Here is a 19,536-nt window from a genome sequence, read left to right as displayed (position 1 = left end):
GGACCTCACTTGTCTGCTGCCTAGATGAATGGGGGGAGATGATTTTTCTTAAAAATCAAAGTATTCGCTGAAAATATTTTGATTTTAAATGGTTATAAGAAATCATTCAGTGTTAGAATCTAGACTTATATTGTCGTGTATAATTTTAAAACTATTTTGGCACACATCTTAGACTCTTCTCAAGGAGCTGATAGAGATGTGCTTGGTGAACCAATTCAGGGAGTTTTAATGCTATTTTAAAACCTAGCTTTTACATTAAAGAAACCAGTTTGCTATTTTGAAAGAAGTTATAATCTACTTAAAACTGTCATTCTGTGTTTCTGACTTGTAATTAGATGGTATTTCCAAAATGTCAGACCTAGATTCTGCTTCTACCATCACCATAATAAAATGTGACAGCCAAGATATTATATCAATACCTTTTCCATAATTAGCAATAAGGATCCTGCCAAGGGTTAACTAGAAAAGTTTCATAAACGTTTTTCTACAAATGGTCCTGAAGACAGTATTATGCTTTTAAAATCTGCTAATGTAGCAAAGACTCTTGACAACCAGGAGACAAATCTATGAGCAAAACTGTTTGGAGAGAATAGTTTTGTAGTGTATGATGTATGTTATGTAAATGAGCTTATTAGGACTCTCATCTATTTTATTATTGGTGACCAATTTAATAGAGGCATTTAAAAAACAATATTTCTGCCTGACTCCTAGAAATGAAGAAGATACATTGATATAATTGAGAGCAAATGATTGCATGTCATGCCATTTAATCATGTCATTTTTCAATTGCTATTTTTTGCACTTGGCTGCATGCATATAGAATATTTAGCTTCAATATAGATTAAATCCCAGGGTTTGCCACTAAGTTGAGTTCCTATATTGGCTGACGTTGTCTTTTAAGTTTGGAATCAGTTAAAATATGCAGGTTTTGTTTGCCCATATTTTCTTCAAAATAGGCCAATCATCATTCATACCTCACTTGAGGTATTTTAATTTTTTTGTTGTTTTGAAGAATTACTCCTTTACAATTCCAGGATGGAAATTCTTGTTTGCAACGTTTTTATACTAGGTACAGTTAAGTTAAGCACATAATTGGCTCAACAATGGAGCTGTCAGTTCCAAAAGATCTGCTGACACCTTGCTGGAAACTTTGATAATCATTTGCCTAATGAATGTTTCCTACTTTTGTTCAATCTCTACTTTATTGTTTATATAATTTACACTTTCTCAGTAAAAAGATTGTCTCCCACTGCCTGCTAGAATGTGAGGCCTTTGAGGGCACAGAGTTTGGTCTGTTTTGTTCATTTGATTTATCTCAAATACTTAGAATAGTGCCCACTATAATAGGTGTTCAATAAATATTTGTTCAATGAATGAATTAATATTTTTTTCCATCTCTGCTATCATAACCACCCAGGGCTTAAAAATTGCATAGATTACTAATTCTTAACATAGTTGCAGGCCTAGGAATGGATATAAGATAGACTGCTGAAAGGTGTGCAGAAGTTGTTGGCTGTCTTATCGACAGTAACTGTATGGCTGTGGCCACTTCTGGTTAGAAGTCAGGGGCAGAGATAGTCTGAAATGTGGAAATCTTACAAGCTTCTTCAGCTCTGTTATGAAAGGCAGTGTAACAAAGTGTTTTCGTGAGTTGGCTCTGGATTCAGATTGCATGGGTTAAAATCCTGCCTTTGCTGCTGATTAGCTGTGTTATCTCTGGTCGGTTACTTAACCTCTCTGTGTCTCCATTTCCTCATTGGTAAAATAAGTAGATGACAATAATGTATATCTTATAGTGCTGTAATTCATTAATTAAATGAATTAATACATATAAATACCTAAAAATGCATATCACACAGAAATAATCACAAAAAATTTTTTGTCATTAGTATAAGAGATTAGTGAAAAATAACTAAGAAAATACTACTAAGAATAGCACTCTAGCAATTAATAAGACTCATTGATGGTTGGTTATTATTTTGCATTCAAGTAAATCTTGGTTAAATATTTGGAGAGAACATAACATTGTTTTTATTTTGAATTGGTTCAGATACATATAGTCAACTGAGGATAATCTTTGGTAAAGTAAGTGAAGTGCATCTGATGTGCCAGGTCTCTCATTTTTCTACTGACACCAACAACACAATAAATTACTGCAATAATTAGACTTAACTAACATTCCTCAATTTTCACATTTTCTTCAACTCCTTTTCCAGATCCATGCTCTTCTATGTATAATTTTCTGTTTATGTTTTATGGTATTTCTAGAAGTAGGACAGCTATACTAGAAAAGGCACTGCATTATTTTTATCATATAAAAGAATGTTTTATCTGTTGACTGAGATTTCTAGGTTTGCAGTTATGACTCTATGCCAGGAAATTTTAGAGCCATTACTTAAAAAAAAAATAAATAAAAGCTCTAAGTTTGTCTTTATAAGTGTAAATAATGTGTGTATTGGCCCATGGTTGCAGAACCACGATGACTGGATGGTATTAGTAATATCATAGGGTCTGTTGTCATGATACACCCTAAAGAAATAGTAAATTCTCTGATTAAATCATCAGTTATGTGGTTAATAATGTATTACTGGCCTTATGAAGAGATTTTTAAAAAACAACACCTTTATTGAGATATAATTCACATACCATAAAATCTAATGTCAGAATGTTTTTACCACACCCAAAAGAAACCCCTTACCCATTAGCGGTTACTCCTTATTTTCTCCTGACTGCAACCACTAATATGCTTTCTGTTTCTTTGCATTTGCCTACTCTGGACATTTCATATAAATGGAATCATACAATATGTTACCTTTTGTTTGGCTTCTTTCACATAGTGTAATGTTTTCAAGGTTCATCCATGTTATGGTATGTATCAGTACTTCATTCCTTTTTATTGCCAAACAATATTCCATTATGTGGATATACTACATTTTTTATCCATTCATCCATTGGTGGATGTTTGGGTTGTTTCTACTTTTTGGCTATTATGAATCATGTGGTTATGAATATTTGTCTAGTTTGTGTGGTCATGTGTTTTCAATTTTTTTGGGCATACACCTAGGAGAGAAATTGCTGGATCATACAGTAATTCTATGTTTAACTTTTTGAGGAAATGTCATACTCTTTTCCAAAGTGAGTACACCATTTTGCAATCCCACCAGCAATGCATGAGGGTTCCAATTTCACTACATCCTCACCAACATTGTTATTTCTGTCTTTTTTAATTTTAGCCATCCTAGTAGGGGTGAATGAAGTATTATCTAATTGTGGTTTAGATTTGCATTTCCCTGATGTCTAATGATGTTGAACATCTTTTCATGTGTTTATTGGCCATTTGAATGTCTTCTTTGGAGAAATGTCTATTCAAATACTTTGCTCATTTTTAAAACAGAGTTACTTATCTTTATACTGTTGGGTTTTAAGGGTTCTGTACATATTCTGGGTATAAGTCCGTTATCAGATACATGATTTTCAGATATTTCCTCCAATTCTGTGAGTTGTCCTTTCACATTTTTATGGTGTCATTTGAAGAGCAAAAGTTTTTAATTTTGATTAAGTTATCCAAAAGTCACTTGTACTTTTGATGTGATGTCTAGAAAACCATTGCCTAACCCAAGGTCATGAAGATTACTCCTACATTTTCTCTTAAAATTTTTTTAGTTGTAGCTCTTACATTTAGGTCTGTGATTAATTTTGAGTTAGTTTTATATATGGTGTGAGGTAGGAGTCCAATTCATTCTTTTGCATGTGGATATCCAGTTGTCCCGGCACCATTTGTTGAAAAGACTATTTTTTCCTGACTTAATTATACCAACAGCTTTTTAATTCCATTTGTTTTATTAACAAGCATTCAATATTTAATCATTAATACTCTATACTTAATCATACAATAAGCCTTTTTATGGCATAAATTAGCTTTGGTTTTATAAACATTATCTTGTCTTAATTATTATAGCACCAGAACACTAAGTTGTATTATATTTCTACATCTGAACTTGTTATTATATGATGTCACCTTCTCAGAGAAGCTTTGGTGACAAGCCAATCTAAAGTAACCCCCCTACCACTTTCTATCATATCACCCCTATTTATTTTATAGCTGTTATCCTTATCTGATATTTTCTTGTATATTTATTTATGTTTTATTTCCAGCCTCTCACCCCACTATGCACACATACAAATTTGAATGTTAAGTTCCATGAAAGCAGAAATCTTGTTGCTCACTGTTACATCCCCACCACTGAGAACAGTGCCCAGCGCATAGGAAGCACTCAATAAGTACATTTGAATGGGTGGATGGATGGGTGGATGCATGGATGGATGGATAATTGAATTATAATTCTCATTATATTCTACTTAAACTTCCATCCTGTTTTAAAATGTTATAAAAGTTGTGGTTTCTTGACCTTTTCTTATGTGAATCCCCTAACTGTAATGCCTGCCCTCCTTTCCCTCCACTTTTTTCATCTTCAGCAACTTTTGCAGCCTAGTTCTAGTCCCATGAATCTTAATCTAGCTACAAGTCAATGACCGTAATTTAGCATGTACATCAGTTTCTCCTTACATTTGGATCACAGCCTCACTATTCACAAGTTACATTCACCTCCATCACCTCATTTAAAACCTACAACAACCCGATGGGTTAAGTCTTATCAAAAACTTTTGCTTTTCCTAGATTTCTCTCACTTTGAGGAGCCAGTGTGTTCTCTTTACAGCTAGATTACAAGCGCTTAAGAACAGGTATCACATCTTATTATATGCCTCTTATCCACCAATGACAATCCTGTACTGAAAATCATCGTGTTTGGCATGTATTGATACCGAATAAATGTTTAATGCTGCAAGAAATATCATTCATGTGATCTTTGCCAACCTTGCCACAAAATAATGATCCCAAACTAACCAGTCAAAAGCATCTTCTGAAGAATCATAAAGATACCAGTATAACCTTTTATTTTTCCCATGGACTGCATACTCTTATTAGACCGTAGCTGTAAGCATTAACATTACCCACATCTGATAACTTGTACCTTCCAATTGTAATGGTTTGTTTTACTATGTAAGCTTTCTGAGAGCAAAGCTTTTATTTCGTTTAGTACAATGCCATATATGTTAAAGTCGTTAATTACTAAATGACTTATTTGATAAAAATAACAAAAGGAGTAAAAGCCCCAGATATGGTATTCAAACAATCTAATACATCAGCATTCTTAATAATTATATTGAAAATTCTGGAAATCGTCAAGCGAATACTAACACTATAAAGATATCACTGGTCAAAAAGGTCTATTGATTGATTGATTGATTCCTTTTTTTCAGTCATTTGATAACAATTAAAAAAATAATTGATCACCAATGGATGTAGTCCCTAGACTCTTGGCTACTAGTGTGACTCCAGAATCAGAACTTGTAACTTCTGTTTTATATTTCTAAAAAAAAAGGGGGACCGGCCCGGTGGCACAGTGGTTAAGTGCATGCACTCTGCTGCAGCGGCCTGGCATTCACAGGTTCGGATCCTGGGCGTGCACCAATGCACCACTTGTAAAGCCATGCTGTGGTGGCGTCCCATATAAAGTGGAGGAAGATGGGCACGGATGTTAGCCCAGGGCCGATCTTCCTCAGCAAAAAGGAGGATTGGCATTGGATGTTAGCTCAGAGCTGATCTTCCTCACAACAACAACAAAAAAAGAAATCTACTCAACTAGATTATTTCTCTTATCTGAAAAACTAAGTTCCTCTGTTTCCTGTAGACCAGTGTTCTGAAACTTTAGCATGCATTGTAATCAACCGTAGGTCTTGTTAAATCATGGCTCATTGGGACCCACCTCAGAATTGCTGACTCAGAAGATGTGGAGTGGCACAAGAGAATTTACATTTCCAACAACTTCCCCGGGTGATGCTCATGCTGCTTGGCCCAAGGAATACACTCTGAGAACATTTGCTCTAGAAAATCTGGTCATAGGTATCAGACTAAGAGAAGACAATTGCCCACCTCAGGAAATTAGAATGGTAAAATACAAAAAAGAAGAAAAACACATGAAAAAGTGTTGGAAATCCTTGGAAAAAGAAGCTGGAGCTATGCACTTGACACTATTTAAACCAGACAAACTCGCCTGTCTTTTTCACTTTTCCCCTCTCTCTCTGTATGTTTCCTCACTCCAACTAGATTGAAGGCAGGTATATCATATATGCAAATTGAACCTTCTTTATTGTACTTGCCACACAGAAGGCATATTCAATAGATACTGTTAAGAATTGATCAATCTAGAAGGTAAAGTCATATTTGACTTTATAAATTGAATTCTTTCGTAAATAGTTTTTTATTTGACTGATCACCTAAAGTCCTACCACTTTGTTCATATTGACCCACCTAATGATGTTACATTAGCCTGCTAAATAAAATTATGTAAGAGATATGGAGACAAATTGCTTTGTAGTTTCTCAGCTAGATTTATTTTTTTCTCTCTGTTTTTAACATATACTTGGTTTTGGTACTTTTTAAAATATTATTTTCATCCTCATCTCTCTTTTCTCTATTTAGTTCTTATATTTTACTTATTGTGCATTTTGGTTCTTGGTCTAATTGTAGTTCTTTTATTGTAAGTTTATTTATATCCTGTTATGACAGTAGATGACACTATCGTTTAATATCAAGAATATGAGTATACAAGTAAATGTAATCATTCTATGTAATATGTGTACATATATACGTATATTTAATATATAATGAATAAAGTACCAATATTAGAAGTCTTACCTTCAGTGATGTTAAACTGAAGCTAATGTCGAGAATGATGTTATATCACATTTGGCTCGATAATATGAGTGGTTTAAAACAGTCAAAAATGTTGACAGAGGAAGTCAGGAGAGGAAAAAAACAAACCTCCAAATAAACCAAAAGCAGTCCTTGCATCACCGTTGATAAACTGAAAGTCAGATTGACAGTCTATAAGTGTAAAACAAAAACCTTCCGCCTGTTGGCAACTCGCTTGTAATGTGTCCATAAAGATGTGTTTAGAGGGTTGGCGATCTGATCATTGTAAGGAAAAAACAACTTAGAAATTTTGATTTTTACTTTTATACACTTCTCAATTTTTAGCAAATCTGCCTTTTTAGTAACATGAGGACATTTAGTAAAAATGTAAAATAAGTAAATAAAATAGGTCATTAGAAATTTAAAAGTAGCACACCAAACTATATCCCAACACTTGGATTCTGAAATGATACTAAGACAATGACCCCCCCATACTAACAGAGGTAGCCTAGTAGGAAGAAATTGCCTAAAGATTACCAGATAATAAAGGTAACTAAATACAAAAGCGTGTGGAATATCTTTCTTAGACATATTGATAATTGTTGTTTTTCTTTCTTTTTAAATTTCCTTTCCCTCTTCTCTTTATACTTTTCTGGGAAGGTAATATGACTATGCTTGGAAACCAATGTGATCTCATTAGATATCAAGGAAAATGCTTCAAAACTGGCACTATTGAAAAACATTCCAAGCTTTTCTTTTTTCTAATATTTTAAATATATATATATTTTTATTGAGGTAACATTGGTTTATAACATTATGTAAGTTTCAGGTGTAAATTATTTTATTTCACCTCTGTATAGACAGCCTCATGTTTACCACCAAAAGTCTAATTTCCATCCATCACCATACAAATGTCCCCCTTTACCCCTTTCACCATCCCCTCACCCTCCTTCCTCTCTGTTAAGTACCAATTTGTTCTACGTATCTATGTGTTCTTGGTTGTTGTCGTTTTTCTGTCTTCCACATGTGAGTGAAATCATACGATATTTGTCTTCCGTTATCTCACTTATTTCACTTAGCATAATACCCTCAAGGTCCATCTATGTTGTGGCAAATAGCAATATTTGATCTTTTTTTTTGGCTGAAGAGTATTCCATTATATGTATACATAATATCATCTTCTTTATCCATTCATCCATTAATGGGCATTTAGGTTGTTTCCATGTCTTGACCATTGTGAATAATGCTGCAGTGAACATAGGGGTGCATATATCTTTTTGAATTGGTGTTTTCATATTCTTTGGATAAATACCCAGAAGTCGAATAGCTGCATCATTTGGTAGTTCTATTCTTAGTTTTTTGAGGACTCTGCATACTGTTTTCCACAGTGGCTGCACCAATTTACATTCCCACCAGCAGTATATGAGAGTTCCTTTCTCTCTACATCCTCTGCAACACTTGTTATTTCTTATCTTTTTAATAACGGCCATTCTGATGGGCATGAGCTGATATCTCATTGTGGTTTTGATTTGTGTTTCCCTAATAATTAGTGATGTTGAACATCTTTTCATGTGCTTGTTGGCCATCTATATTTCTTCTTTGGAAAAATGTTTGTTCAGATTCTCTGCCCATTTTTAATCTGGTTGTTTGTTATTTTGTTGTTGAATTGTATGAGTTCTTTATATATTTCAGATATTAACCCCTTATCGGATATATGATTTGCAAATAGCTTCTCCCAATTGGTAGGTTGTCTTTTCATTTTGTTGATGGTTTCCTTTGCTGTGCAGAAGCTGTTTAGTTTGATATGGTCCCATTTGTTTATTTTTGCATTTGTTTCTCTTGCCTGAGGAGACATATATAAAAAGATATTGCTAAGAACAGTGTCAAAGAGTGTATTGCTTGTCTTTTCTTCAAGGAGTTTTATGGTTTCAAGCCTTACATTAATGTCTTTAATTCATTTTGAGTTAATTTTGACAAAGGAGCCAAGAACATACAATGGAGAAAGGAAAGTCTCTTCCTAAATAGTGTGGGAAAACTGGACAGCCACACGCAAAAGAATGAAAGTAGACTACTCTCTTACACCAAACTTTTCTGTTCCTTACTTCCTTTTCTAGCTACTTCACTCTCTCTTCTCTCCAACACACTCGATACTCCCACTGCCCCAGGTTACTTGCTTCTGGACCCTCTATCCTTATAACCACAGCCACTCAACTTGCTCCCTCTGGCTCGCACAGTTTCCCTGAAGATCTCACTGACTCCTCCAGTAGCAACGGCACAAACTTCTGTTAGCACTTCCCTCTCTGCATTATTCTTGGCACCATACTTATTTGTATAGTCCACCTCCAGTAGACTCTCAGCTCCTTGAGAGAAAGATCAGCATCTTGCTCCTTTTTGAAGCCTCCATGCCTGAAACAGTGCCTAGCAGATGGAGGGTGCAATACACGTTTGAGGAGGTCTGGGGGGCAGGAGTGAGTTTTTCTTATTTCTGTGCCTTACTTAGATTGCTTAGCTTGGGTTTCTGTTTAAAAGTACTTTTCTCTGAAAACGTAAGCCAGAAATAGTTATAATAATCATTTGTTCCTATGTAGTTATATTTAATATTTATTTCTCTATGCATAGTTTCTCATGGAAATAATGTATACTACTGATTCTAAGAAACATTGCCAGCAAATGCACTGATTTTATGTAGCATGTGTTTGCGATTATAAATAAATATGTATATTTTAATGGTTGTCATGGAAACCCATTTATGTGGAAGAATGTTATTTTATCAATTATATCTCACAGATATAAAAAAGTACTGAAAAATATGTTGGCCATGTAAAATTCCCAACTTTCCCCTCTTTTTTAAAGTAGTGTTATTTCCCAAGTGTGCATATAGGATAAATTATTAATCCAGAATATAGACTAAGTTCTTTGGATATTTAAAGTAAAAGAAAAATTGCAGAATTATGAAGATCTAAAAATCAGATATTGAATGTCAACAATTTTTTGTGTGTGTGTGTGAGGAGGATCAGCCCTGAGCCAACATCTGATGCCAATCCTCCTCTTTTTTGCTGAGGAAGATTGGCCCTGGGCTAACATCCGTGCCCATCTTCCTCTACTTTATATGGGACGCCGCCACAGCATGGCTTGACAAGCGGTGCGTCGGTGTGTGCCCGGGATCCGAACCTGCAAACCCCAGGCAGCCAAAGCAGAGTGTGCATACTTAACCGCTGTGCCACCAGGCCAGCCCCTGAATGTCAACAATTTTTAAAAACAGCTTTCACAGTTTTTAAACCACCTAGACTGACTCACAGTAAGATGTGTGGTAGGGATCATCTAGATACTTAAATACTGGATACATTCTAGACTTTTACAAAAAAATTATGGCTAATGACCTTTATGAAAATTTCCCCTTGCAACCTCACATGTCCTATTTCAGAACTTTGAAAATGCCTGTGAGGTGAATGAAATTCATTCGGGCTACTTTGTAAATGTTACCTAATGTGGCTGCACTAACTCTACATATACCTTTAATGCCATCTGTGGCAAATTTTCATTTGGCTAAGAAACATTGGGACTTTTTGTTGGCTTGAGGAACACAGTTATTACTCTAGTTAACTTCAAAGAGAGTTTTGCAAGATCCAGTTTTATGGCATGGAAACATCTCTTTTGATTTTTCTAGCCCTTTATTTTAAACAAATTAACAACAAAACAAAAACAAAAAACAAAATCTTCAGTATTCATATTCATAGGACTCATTTGAACCAGCTTCAGTAGGTTTTATTATTACCTTAAGTGTTTAATATTGGGCCAAAATTGGCAGATATTAAGTGGGCTTGATAGTTTGATTTGTCCAACAGTTTTTCTAGAGAGAGAGAACAAATGGAAGGGGGGGTGTGTGTGTGAGAGAGAGAGAGAGAAGAAGAGAGAGAGTGCATGTGGGGTAGGGCAGTTAGGATTGGAGGAGGAGATGGAAACAATGCCTGTTGCTTTAGTAAGGCCCTCAAGTTTTATTTTTGAATGTTCAGAGGTTTCTCCTCATTCAGCATTGAACTAATGAATAATATCAGTAAGGAAATTTGTCAGACCATCTGGTTATATCAGTTGTTACATAGGAAAATAGTAATGAACCCTAGGAAAATAAATAAAGGTAAGTTCAGGAAACATAACTAAAAATGCTGCACGGGTGTAAATTGAATAATAAAATTCCTAGTCATATTTTGCCATAAATAGAGGTTTGGGAATTTGTCATTCACCTTATTTAAAATTCAGAAATATTAAAAGTGCAAGGTTCTCTCATTACAGAAATAATAGAATTCCAGCTATTACTGAGTTCGGGTCATTTAAATGGCTCTAGCATGTATTATATCAGTAAGTGGAACATCTGTATGAAATGTCCACCTGCTGATGTACTACCCCTCCGTGCACATTTCAATGAACGACACTTCATCATTTTAAGACTTCTTCTAATGAAGCTTTATCTAGATTAACATTTTAAGCATAAATACTTTTAGGCATTAAAACTCCTGTACTAAATGAAATTGCATTGTCTTGTTTACCCTTGTCGATTAATAAGCAATCTGTTAACTGTTAGAACAGTCCAACTGTGGCAGTAGAAGGAGATTAGTAATTCAGTGATGTTTGTGGATATTATCATCATTTCTCCTGAAGGTTTTGAATTAGAATATCATTTACACACTATCCGTAGGCAAAGAAATGACATAATATTTTTAGACGTGTGTACCCACTATTTTGCTTGAATCGTTCAGCTTAGGGTCACTGCAGCAATACAAATGCTTCTGGAGGCAAAATGCTATTTTGATGCATGCATATCCTTCTTAAATAGTGTGAATGTCTACTAAAAGAAACACAGCAACCAACAAATAGTGCAGTGATAATCCAGCATCCTGATTTCTGTTTTCAGAATATTATTGCTTTGTTAATCAAGCTTCAAAAGAAAAATGTTGCTTGGCCTTTTTTTCAAAGAATAGATGTTACATATCAAAATTCTTTGCAATATTATTTAACTTATTCTCAGCCAGTAGAAAACTAAACCTCTGGCTCCAAAGAATCTAGAAGTAAATCTGGAAAAATTCCATTTTCTTTTGGAATACTTTTCTATGTTTTGTGTTTCTTGGGATCTTGAATCAAAGTATATCAATCTGCTTGGCTTCATATGACCTAAATGATTTATTTCATTAAGTTATAAATTGTTAATCACCTAGTGTCAAGGTGGGACCCAACATTTTAGATGGATAAATCAGTGAAAAGGGGACGAGGAATGGGATGCAGCTAAATTCTTTGGCGTAAGTTGGGTTTCTATACGAGGCCTCCTTCTATACGTGACTCCAGAGCCCTTCTTGTCCTAGTTTTCATAGCTGAGCACATCACTACAGTTTGAAATTATGGTGAAAGAGGGAGTTTCATGTTTTGGGGAACTCTGACTGATAAACACTCATGGATCGGTCCCTCTATGTGTTGCAGTCCCTCTGTTGTGAAATCAAGCAGCGACGTCGTGGAGTGGCCTCCATCCTGCGATTGTGCCAGCATCTTCTGGATGACCGGGAGACCTGCAATCTGAACGCAGACCACCAGCCCATGCAGCTGATCATTGTAAATCTTGAAAGAAGATGGGAAGCCATTGTCATGCAAGCCGTCCAGTGGCAAACAAGGCTACAAAAGAAGATGGGAAAGGAGTCTGTGAGTATTTTTTTTTTTTAAAGCATAATGGTCTCTCAATTTTCTCAGAAAAAATTCTTTCAGGACTTGAAAAATGTGTTTGTCTTACAAGTTGGTTTGCTAACTAAAGGGATAGAGCTCTCTCCAACCACTAAATGAAGCTCCATTCGTTATAATATGGAGATTTATTTGCCTACTATTAAGATGCATTTTAGTGTATCTCTTTGTCTTTTAAAAAATCGCAAGGAGATTTTGCTTAACTTTACCAAACTAAACCATTAATTCTTTCAATCATTCCTTCACCATTGATATTCATTAATCATACAATACCCCATGAAGATTTTTCTAGAAGGTGGCTTACTACTCTCAGAGCATATGGAGCAGCATGTATGCTCTGCAGATAAGGCAGTGAAATAAAATGTACTGTTTACCTTTTCATTCCATGTGAGTTAACACTGTCTACTTGTACAGCAATCTCCACTGTTCTTGCTTAGAGCTTCTGATAGAGTTGAGTTGCTGATAACTAGTAAGTTTCCTCTTAGAGTTTAAATGCAGTGCTCAAGGTAGGGGTGGAGATCCCTTTTAAGAATTTTGCAAATTGACTGTAAGTTCAAGCTGTCACTAGATGAAGGAAATATATGTGACTAGAGTTGTTTTATTATAATATAGAATACACACTTGTCCAGAAAAACTTCATATCCTTAAGAGAAAGGATTTATTGATAAAAATATTGCATTCCTCAAGTGATCTTGAAGTCAATAGCTATTAGTTGAAGGCCTAATTCTCATGTTTAACTTACATAAATGAAATACAAACATATATACATACATACAGAGACTGGAAAGTTTTTCTTAATATGTTTATATTGTCAGTTCTATGTCTTCAGAAAATTCAAGATTAAAAATCAAATTTAATAATCTTGCACTGAAAAACAGACTTCTTCTATGAATTCTGATTTTCACAAAGGCTTAATATTTGCTATCTGATGTGTATGGCATTCGGACTGGAAGCAGAAGGGACAATGAATCAGGAAGCTTTCTCGATCTTTTTACATCTGTAGCTATGTTGAGTCTAGGGAGTGATTTTATCCTTAACTGTTCCATTTAATTGTTTTGAACTGAAGTTGTTACATTTCTTAAGACTTCCAAATTATTACCAGTAATCAGAGTCCATATAATAGGATGTCTTTTCTTGAAATGACCTGTTTGTTGTGAGGCTATTTAGCTTGAGTGTTTTCTTTCTTATTTTTATTTTTTTTTGAGTGTTTGGAAGGGCAGAAGAGGTTATTTTTTATTCTATAGTTTGAAGCCTCTAAGCATGGTAGTGGCAATAATAAAATTTAGACAAATACCAACTGCATCTGGAGAAGCTCTGACATTTTGGAAGCATTCAAACTGCTTTGGAGGAGACAAAAATGTGTTTCTTTGGGGATTTATTTGAAAACATATGATCAAGGATGCTGGGCTAGATCTCTGCAGACTAGATGTAGACATTTTTATCCTACTTCTGGGGTAAAAGTAAGCATTAGCTTTGAAAACCTGGCTACTTAGACGCTCAAGCTACTATACAGAGGTAGATAAAAGTTGCAGATACAGAAAAGTCTTCTCTTTGGCTGCTGAATGTATAGGCTATTTGGAATGGTGAAGGTAGCAAATAAGGTCCTCTATGCTAAATAAGGATGAAAATCACTTGTCGAGAAAGGGATAGAAGGGTAAAGAATGGCACTAATGCACCAATAAAGAAAAAAAGACACATGCTATGCAGAATAAGAAGAAAGAGTTACAGCAGACTTCTTTTCAGAAACAATGCAAGTCAGAAGACAGTGGAGAAACGTCTTTAAAGTGTTGGAAGAAAATAACCTAACCCAGAATTCTGTTCATAGAGAAAATATTATTCAAAAAGGAAAACAAAAATAAATATGTAAAGCTGAAAAAAATCATCACTGGCAGAACTGCGCTACAAGAAATGTTAAGGGAAATCCTTCAGGCAAAAAGAAAATGCTATCAGATGGAAACCTGAATCTGCACAAAGAAATGAATAGCACTGGAAATAAGTTACTATGTGGGTTAATATAAAATATTTTTTCATATGATTTAAAACTCTTTAAATGATAATAGATTGTTTAAAGCAAGATAATAACAACGTATTGTGGGATTTATAACACATGTAGAAGTAAAATATATGACAACAACTTCACAAAGGCCAGGAAATGGAACTATACTGCTTTATGGTTCTTACTCTATGTGTGGTGGTATAGGTTCACCTAAAGATAGACTGTGATAAGATAAAATGTGTACTATAATTCTTTAAAAACACAAGAAGCTATAACTAATAGGCCAACAAAGGAAATGAAATGAAATTATTTAAAACAACCATATATAATGCAGAAAAAGAGAAAAAATGGGAATAAAGAACAGAAGTAACAAACAGAAAATAAGCAAGATGGAAGATTAAACAAGCTGTATCAATAATTTGGTTAAATGTAAATGGACTAAAAAATCCCAATTAAATGGCAGTAATTGTCAGATTGGATAAAAAAGCAAGATTGAACTATATGTTACCTATAATAAATCCACTTTAAGTATGAAGACAAAATAAGTTAAAAGGAAAAAGGATGAAAAAGTATATATTAAGCTAACACAGTCGAGAAAGTTGAAGTGGCTATATTAACATTAAACAAATTAGATTTCAGAAAAAAGAATATTACAAAATATAAAGAAGACATTTCTTTTTTTTTTTTTCCCTCATGAGCATAGATACAAAATATTCTTTATTTTTTTTATTTATTTTTTTTTTATTGATGTTTTAATGGTTTCTAACATTGTGAAATTTTGGGTTGTACATTTTTGTTTGTCCATCACCCCATATATGACTCCCTTCATCCCTTGTGCCCACCCCCCACCCCCACTGCCCGGGTAACCACAGTCCAGTTTTCTCTGTCCATGTGTTGGTTTATATTCCACATATGAGTGAGATCATACAGTGTTTGTCTTTCTCTTTCTGGCTTATTTCACTTAGCATAATACGCTCCAGGCCCATCCATGTTGTTGCAAATGGGATGATTTTGTCTTTTTTTATGGCTGAGTAGTATTCCATTGTATATATATACCACATTTTCTTAATCCAATCGTTAGTCGAGGGACACTTAGGTTGCTTCGACTTCTTGGCTATGGTGAATAATGCTGCAATGAACATAGGGGTGCATAAGCCTCTTTGGATTGTTGATTTCAGGTGCGTTGGATAGATTCCCAGTAGTGGGATGGCTGGATCATAGGGCATCTCTATTTTTAATTCTTTGAGGAATCTCCATACCATTTTCCATAGAGGCTGCACCAATTTGCATTCCCACCAGCTGTGTATGAGGGTTCCTGTTTCTCCACATCCTCTCCAACATTTGTTGTTTTTTGTCTTGGTGATTATAGCCATTCTAATGGGCGTGAGGTGGTATCTTAGTGTTGTTTTGATTTGCATTTCCCTGATGATTAGTGATGTTGAGCATCTTTTCATGTGCCTATTGGCCATCTGTATATCTTCCTTGGAGAAGTGTCTGTTCATTTCCTCTGCCCATTTTTTGATCGGGTTGTTTGTTTTTTTGTTGTTCAATTGTGTGAGTTCTTTATATATTATGGAGATCAACCCCTTGTCAGATGTATGTTTTGCAAATATTTTCTCCCAGCTGGTTGGTTGTTTGTTCATCTTGATTCTGGTTTCATTTGTCTTATAAAAGCTCTTTAATCTGATAAATTCCCACTTGTTTATTTTTTCTTTAGTTTCCTTAGTCTGGGTAGGCATGTCATCCGAAAAGATTCCTTTAAAACCAATGTCAAATAGTGTGTTGCCTATATTTTCTTCTATGAGTTTTATAGTTTCAGGTCTCACCTTCAGGTCTTTGATCCATTTTGAGTTAATTTTTGTGAATGGCGATAGCACATGGTCCACTTTCATTCTTTTGCATGTGGCTGTCCAGTTTTCCCAACACCATTTATTGAAGAGACTTTCCTTTCTCCATTGCATGTTCTTAGCACCTTTGTCGAAAATTAGCTGTCCGTATATGTGTGGTTTTATTTCTGGGCTTTCAATTCTGTTCCATTGATCTGTGTGTCTGTTTTTGTACCAGTACCATGCTGTTTTGATTACTATTGCTTTGTAGTATGTTTTGAAGTCAGGAATTGTGATGCCTCCTGCTTTGTTCTTTTTCTTTAGGATTTCTTTAGCTATTCGGGGTCTTTTGTTGCCCCATATAAATTTTAGTATTCTTTTTTCTATGTCTGTGAAGAATGTCATTGGGATTCTGATTGGGATTGCATTGAATCTGTAGATTGCTTTAGGTAATATAGACATTTTAACTATGTTTATTCAAGAAGACATTTCTTAATGATAAAGATGGCAATTAATCTGGATGACACACCATTACTAAATGTTTATACTCTAATAACAGAACTTACAAATACATGAATAAAAAACTGATACAACTACAAGAAGACAAGAATTCACAATTTTGGGCAGAGATTCCAACACCTTTTCTCAATAATTGATAATACAAGTAGAAAGAAAATCAGTAAAACATAAAAGATTTGAATCACACTATAAACCAACTTGACCTAATTGACATTCAAAAGACTCCATCTAACAACAGAAGAATATACACTCTTTTCTAGTGCACACAGAACATTTGCCAAAATTGACTCTTTTCTGAGCCACAGAACAAGTCTCAAATTTAAAAGGATTCATGTCACACAAAGTATTTTCTCTGACTATAATGGAATTAGTTTAGAAATAAATAATAGAAGTCTATTCAGAAAATCCTCAAATATGAAAAAGAGAAATTAGAAAGTATTTTGAACTGAATAGAAATAGAAAAAAAATAAAATTTGTACCATCAAAATAATGATTTCAGCTTTCACTTTATAAAACAAGAAAAAGAAGGGCAAATTAAACACAAAGTAAATAAAAGAAAGGAAATAATAAAGATCAGAGCAGAAATCACTGAGATTGAAAAGAGAAAAACAATAGAGGAAAAAAACAATGAAACAAAAAGCTGTTTTTTTGAGAAGATCAATGAAATTTATAAACCTCTAGCAAGACTGATGAGGAAAAAAGGAGAAAAGAAGCAAATTATCAATATGAGGAATAAGAGACAGGCATCACTACAGATTCTACTAATATTAAAAGAATATAAAGGAATATGAATAATTTTATGCCATTAAATTCAACTGTTTAGATAGAATGGACAAATTTCTTGAAAGTTGCAAACTACTATCATTTTACTCAGAAGAAATACACAACCTGAATAGTCCTATATCTGCTAAACACATTGAATCATTAGTTTAAAATCTCCCTACAAAGAAAAATCCAGGCCTAGATAGCTTTATGGGTGAATTCTCCCAAACAGTTAAGGAAAAAATAGTACTGATTTTATGCAAAATCTTCCAGAAAATTGAAAAGGGAGGAATATTTCCCACCTCATTTTCTGGGCCAGCATTACCCAGACAAAGACATTACAAGAAAACTACAGACCAATATCCCTCATGAATATAGTTAAAAAGGTTCTTAACAAAATTTTATCAAATCAACAATATATAAAATAGATACTACATCATGACCCTGTGAGGTTTATCCTAGAAATGCACTTAGTTTAACATTTGAAAAAAAAGCAGTCGATGTAATTCACCATATTTACAGACTAAGAAAGGAAAACATCCTTCCTGATAAAAACTCGGAAACCTAAGAATAAGGTAGGAACTTCCTCAACTTAATAAAGGGCATATACAAATAATCTACAGCTAACATCATACTTAATGGTAAAAGACTAAATGCTTTTCTCCTAATATCAGGAACAGGGCAAGGATGTCTATTTTCACCGTTTCTATTCAACATTGCACTGGAAGTTTTAGCTGTGCAATAAAGCAAGAAAAAGGAGTTAAAGATATGCTGCTTGGAAATTAAGGAGCAAAATTATCATTATTCACAGACTCTATCATCATATATCTAGAAAATGCTATAGAATCCCCCAAAAAAGATCCTAGAGCTAATAAGGGAATTTAACAAGGCTATAGGATACAAGATCAATATATAAACATCAACTGTATTTTTATGTACTATCAATGAATAATCGGAAATTGAAATTAGAAAACAATATCATTTACAATAGCAGCAAAAACATGAAACGCTTAGGGATGTATCTGCCAAAAATATGGAAGATCTGTATTCTGAAAAATACAAAATATTGCTGAGAAAAGTTAAATAACTAAAATGAGTGATGAGGGGCCAGCCCCGCGGCATAGGGATTAAGTGCCCGCCCTCCACTGCTGGCAGCCCAGGTTCGGATCCCTGGCACGCACCAATGAACCGCTTGTCAGGCCATGTTGTGGCGACGTCCCACATAAAGTGGAGGAAGATGGGCATGGATGTTAGCTCAGGGCCAGTCTTCCTCAGCAAAAAAAGAGGAGGATTGGCATGGATGTTAGCTCAGGGCTGATCTTCCTCACAAAAATAAATAAATAAAATAAAATAAAATAAAATAAAATGAGTGATGAACTATACTGAATCACTGAATTAAAAAAAACTTGAGAGAGAAAAAAAGCTTCTCTTGAAAAGTTGAAAAGTTTGAATAATAAATTAAATTTTAGATTTTAGCATGTATTTTTATGAATGAAATGCTTTAGATGAGGTCATCATATATTATCATTCAATATTTTTTACTCCAGAAGTATTTCTAAAATTAATATGCTGAGTTCTATGTAAAACTCTCTTCAGTTTGCTATTGAATCCAAAGACAAAACTGAAGGGAAAAATGACCTGACAATTAACATATGTATGAAGCTTAGATGCAAAAGTACTTTCAAAGTCTTGCAAATATAAGGCTTTTTGGGTGTTGATTTGGAAATGAAGTCTGAGATTCTGCCATAAAAATCTCTGCTCTGCCAGTCAGTACAGCTCCTCCTTTTCTCTCCCAACTTTCCCAATTCAGTGTCTTCTGTCATCTGCAGCATGTGAACGAATGCTGTACCTATTTGGAAATACTCAAACTACACCAGGATATAAACTAATAAGTAAAAGCACAGAAAATTTTCTTTAGTTTTTAGAAATCTGATTTTTTTAAAAAAAGAAAACCT

At 34.3% G+C, this 19,536-nt stretch overlaps 1 protein-coding gene across 2 annotated transcripts in view; it reads left to right on the top strand.

The window, feature by feature from the left end:
* AKAP6 (A-kinase anchoring protein 6) overlaps positions 1-19,536 on the top strand; it is a 438,207-nt gene that overhangs the window by 386,697 nt on the left and 31,974 nt on the right. For both annotated transcript variants that reach the window (XM_058540747.1, XM_058540748.1), the window contains one exon: positions 12,227-12,442. In XM_058540747.1, coding sequence (XP_058396730.1) covers positions 12,227-12,442 — 216 coding nt within the window. The remainder of the gene's footprint in view (positions 1-12,226; positions 12,443-19,536) is intronic.

Source organism: Diceros bicornis, chromosome 5 (assembly GCF_020826845.1).
Source record: "Diceros bicornis minor isolate mBicDic1 chromosome 5, mDicBic1.mat.cur, whole genome shotgun sequence".
NCBI lineage: Eukaryota > Metazoa > Chordata > Mammalia > Perissodactyla > Rhinocerotidae > Diceros > Diceros bicornis.
Note: the sequence above shows the minus strand (reverse complement) of the source record. Positions and strands in the feature narration are given on the sequence as shown.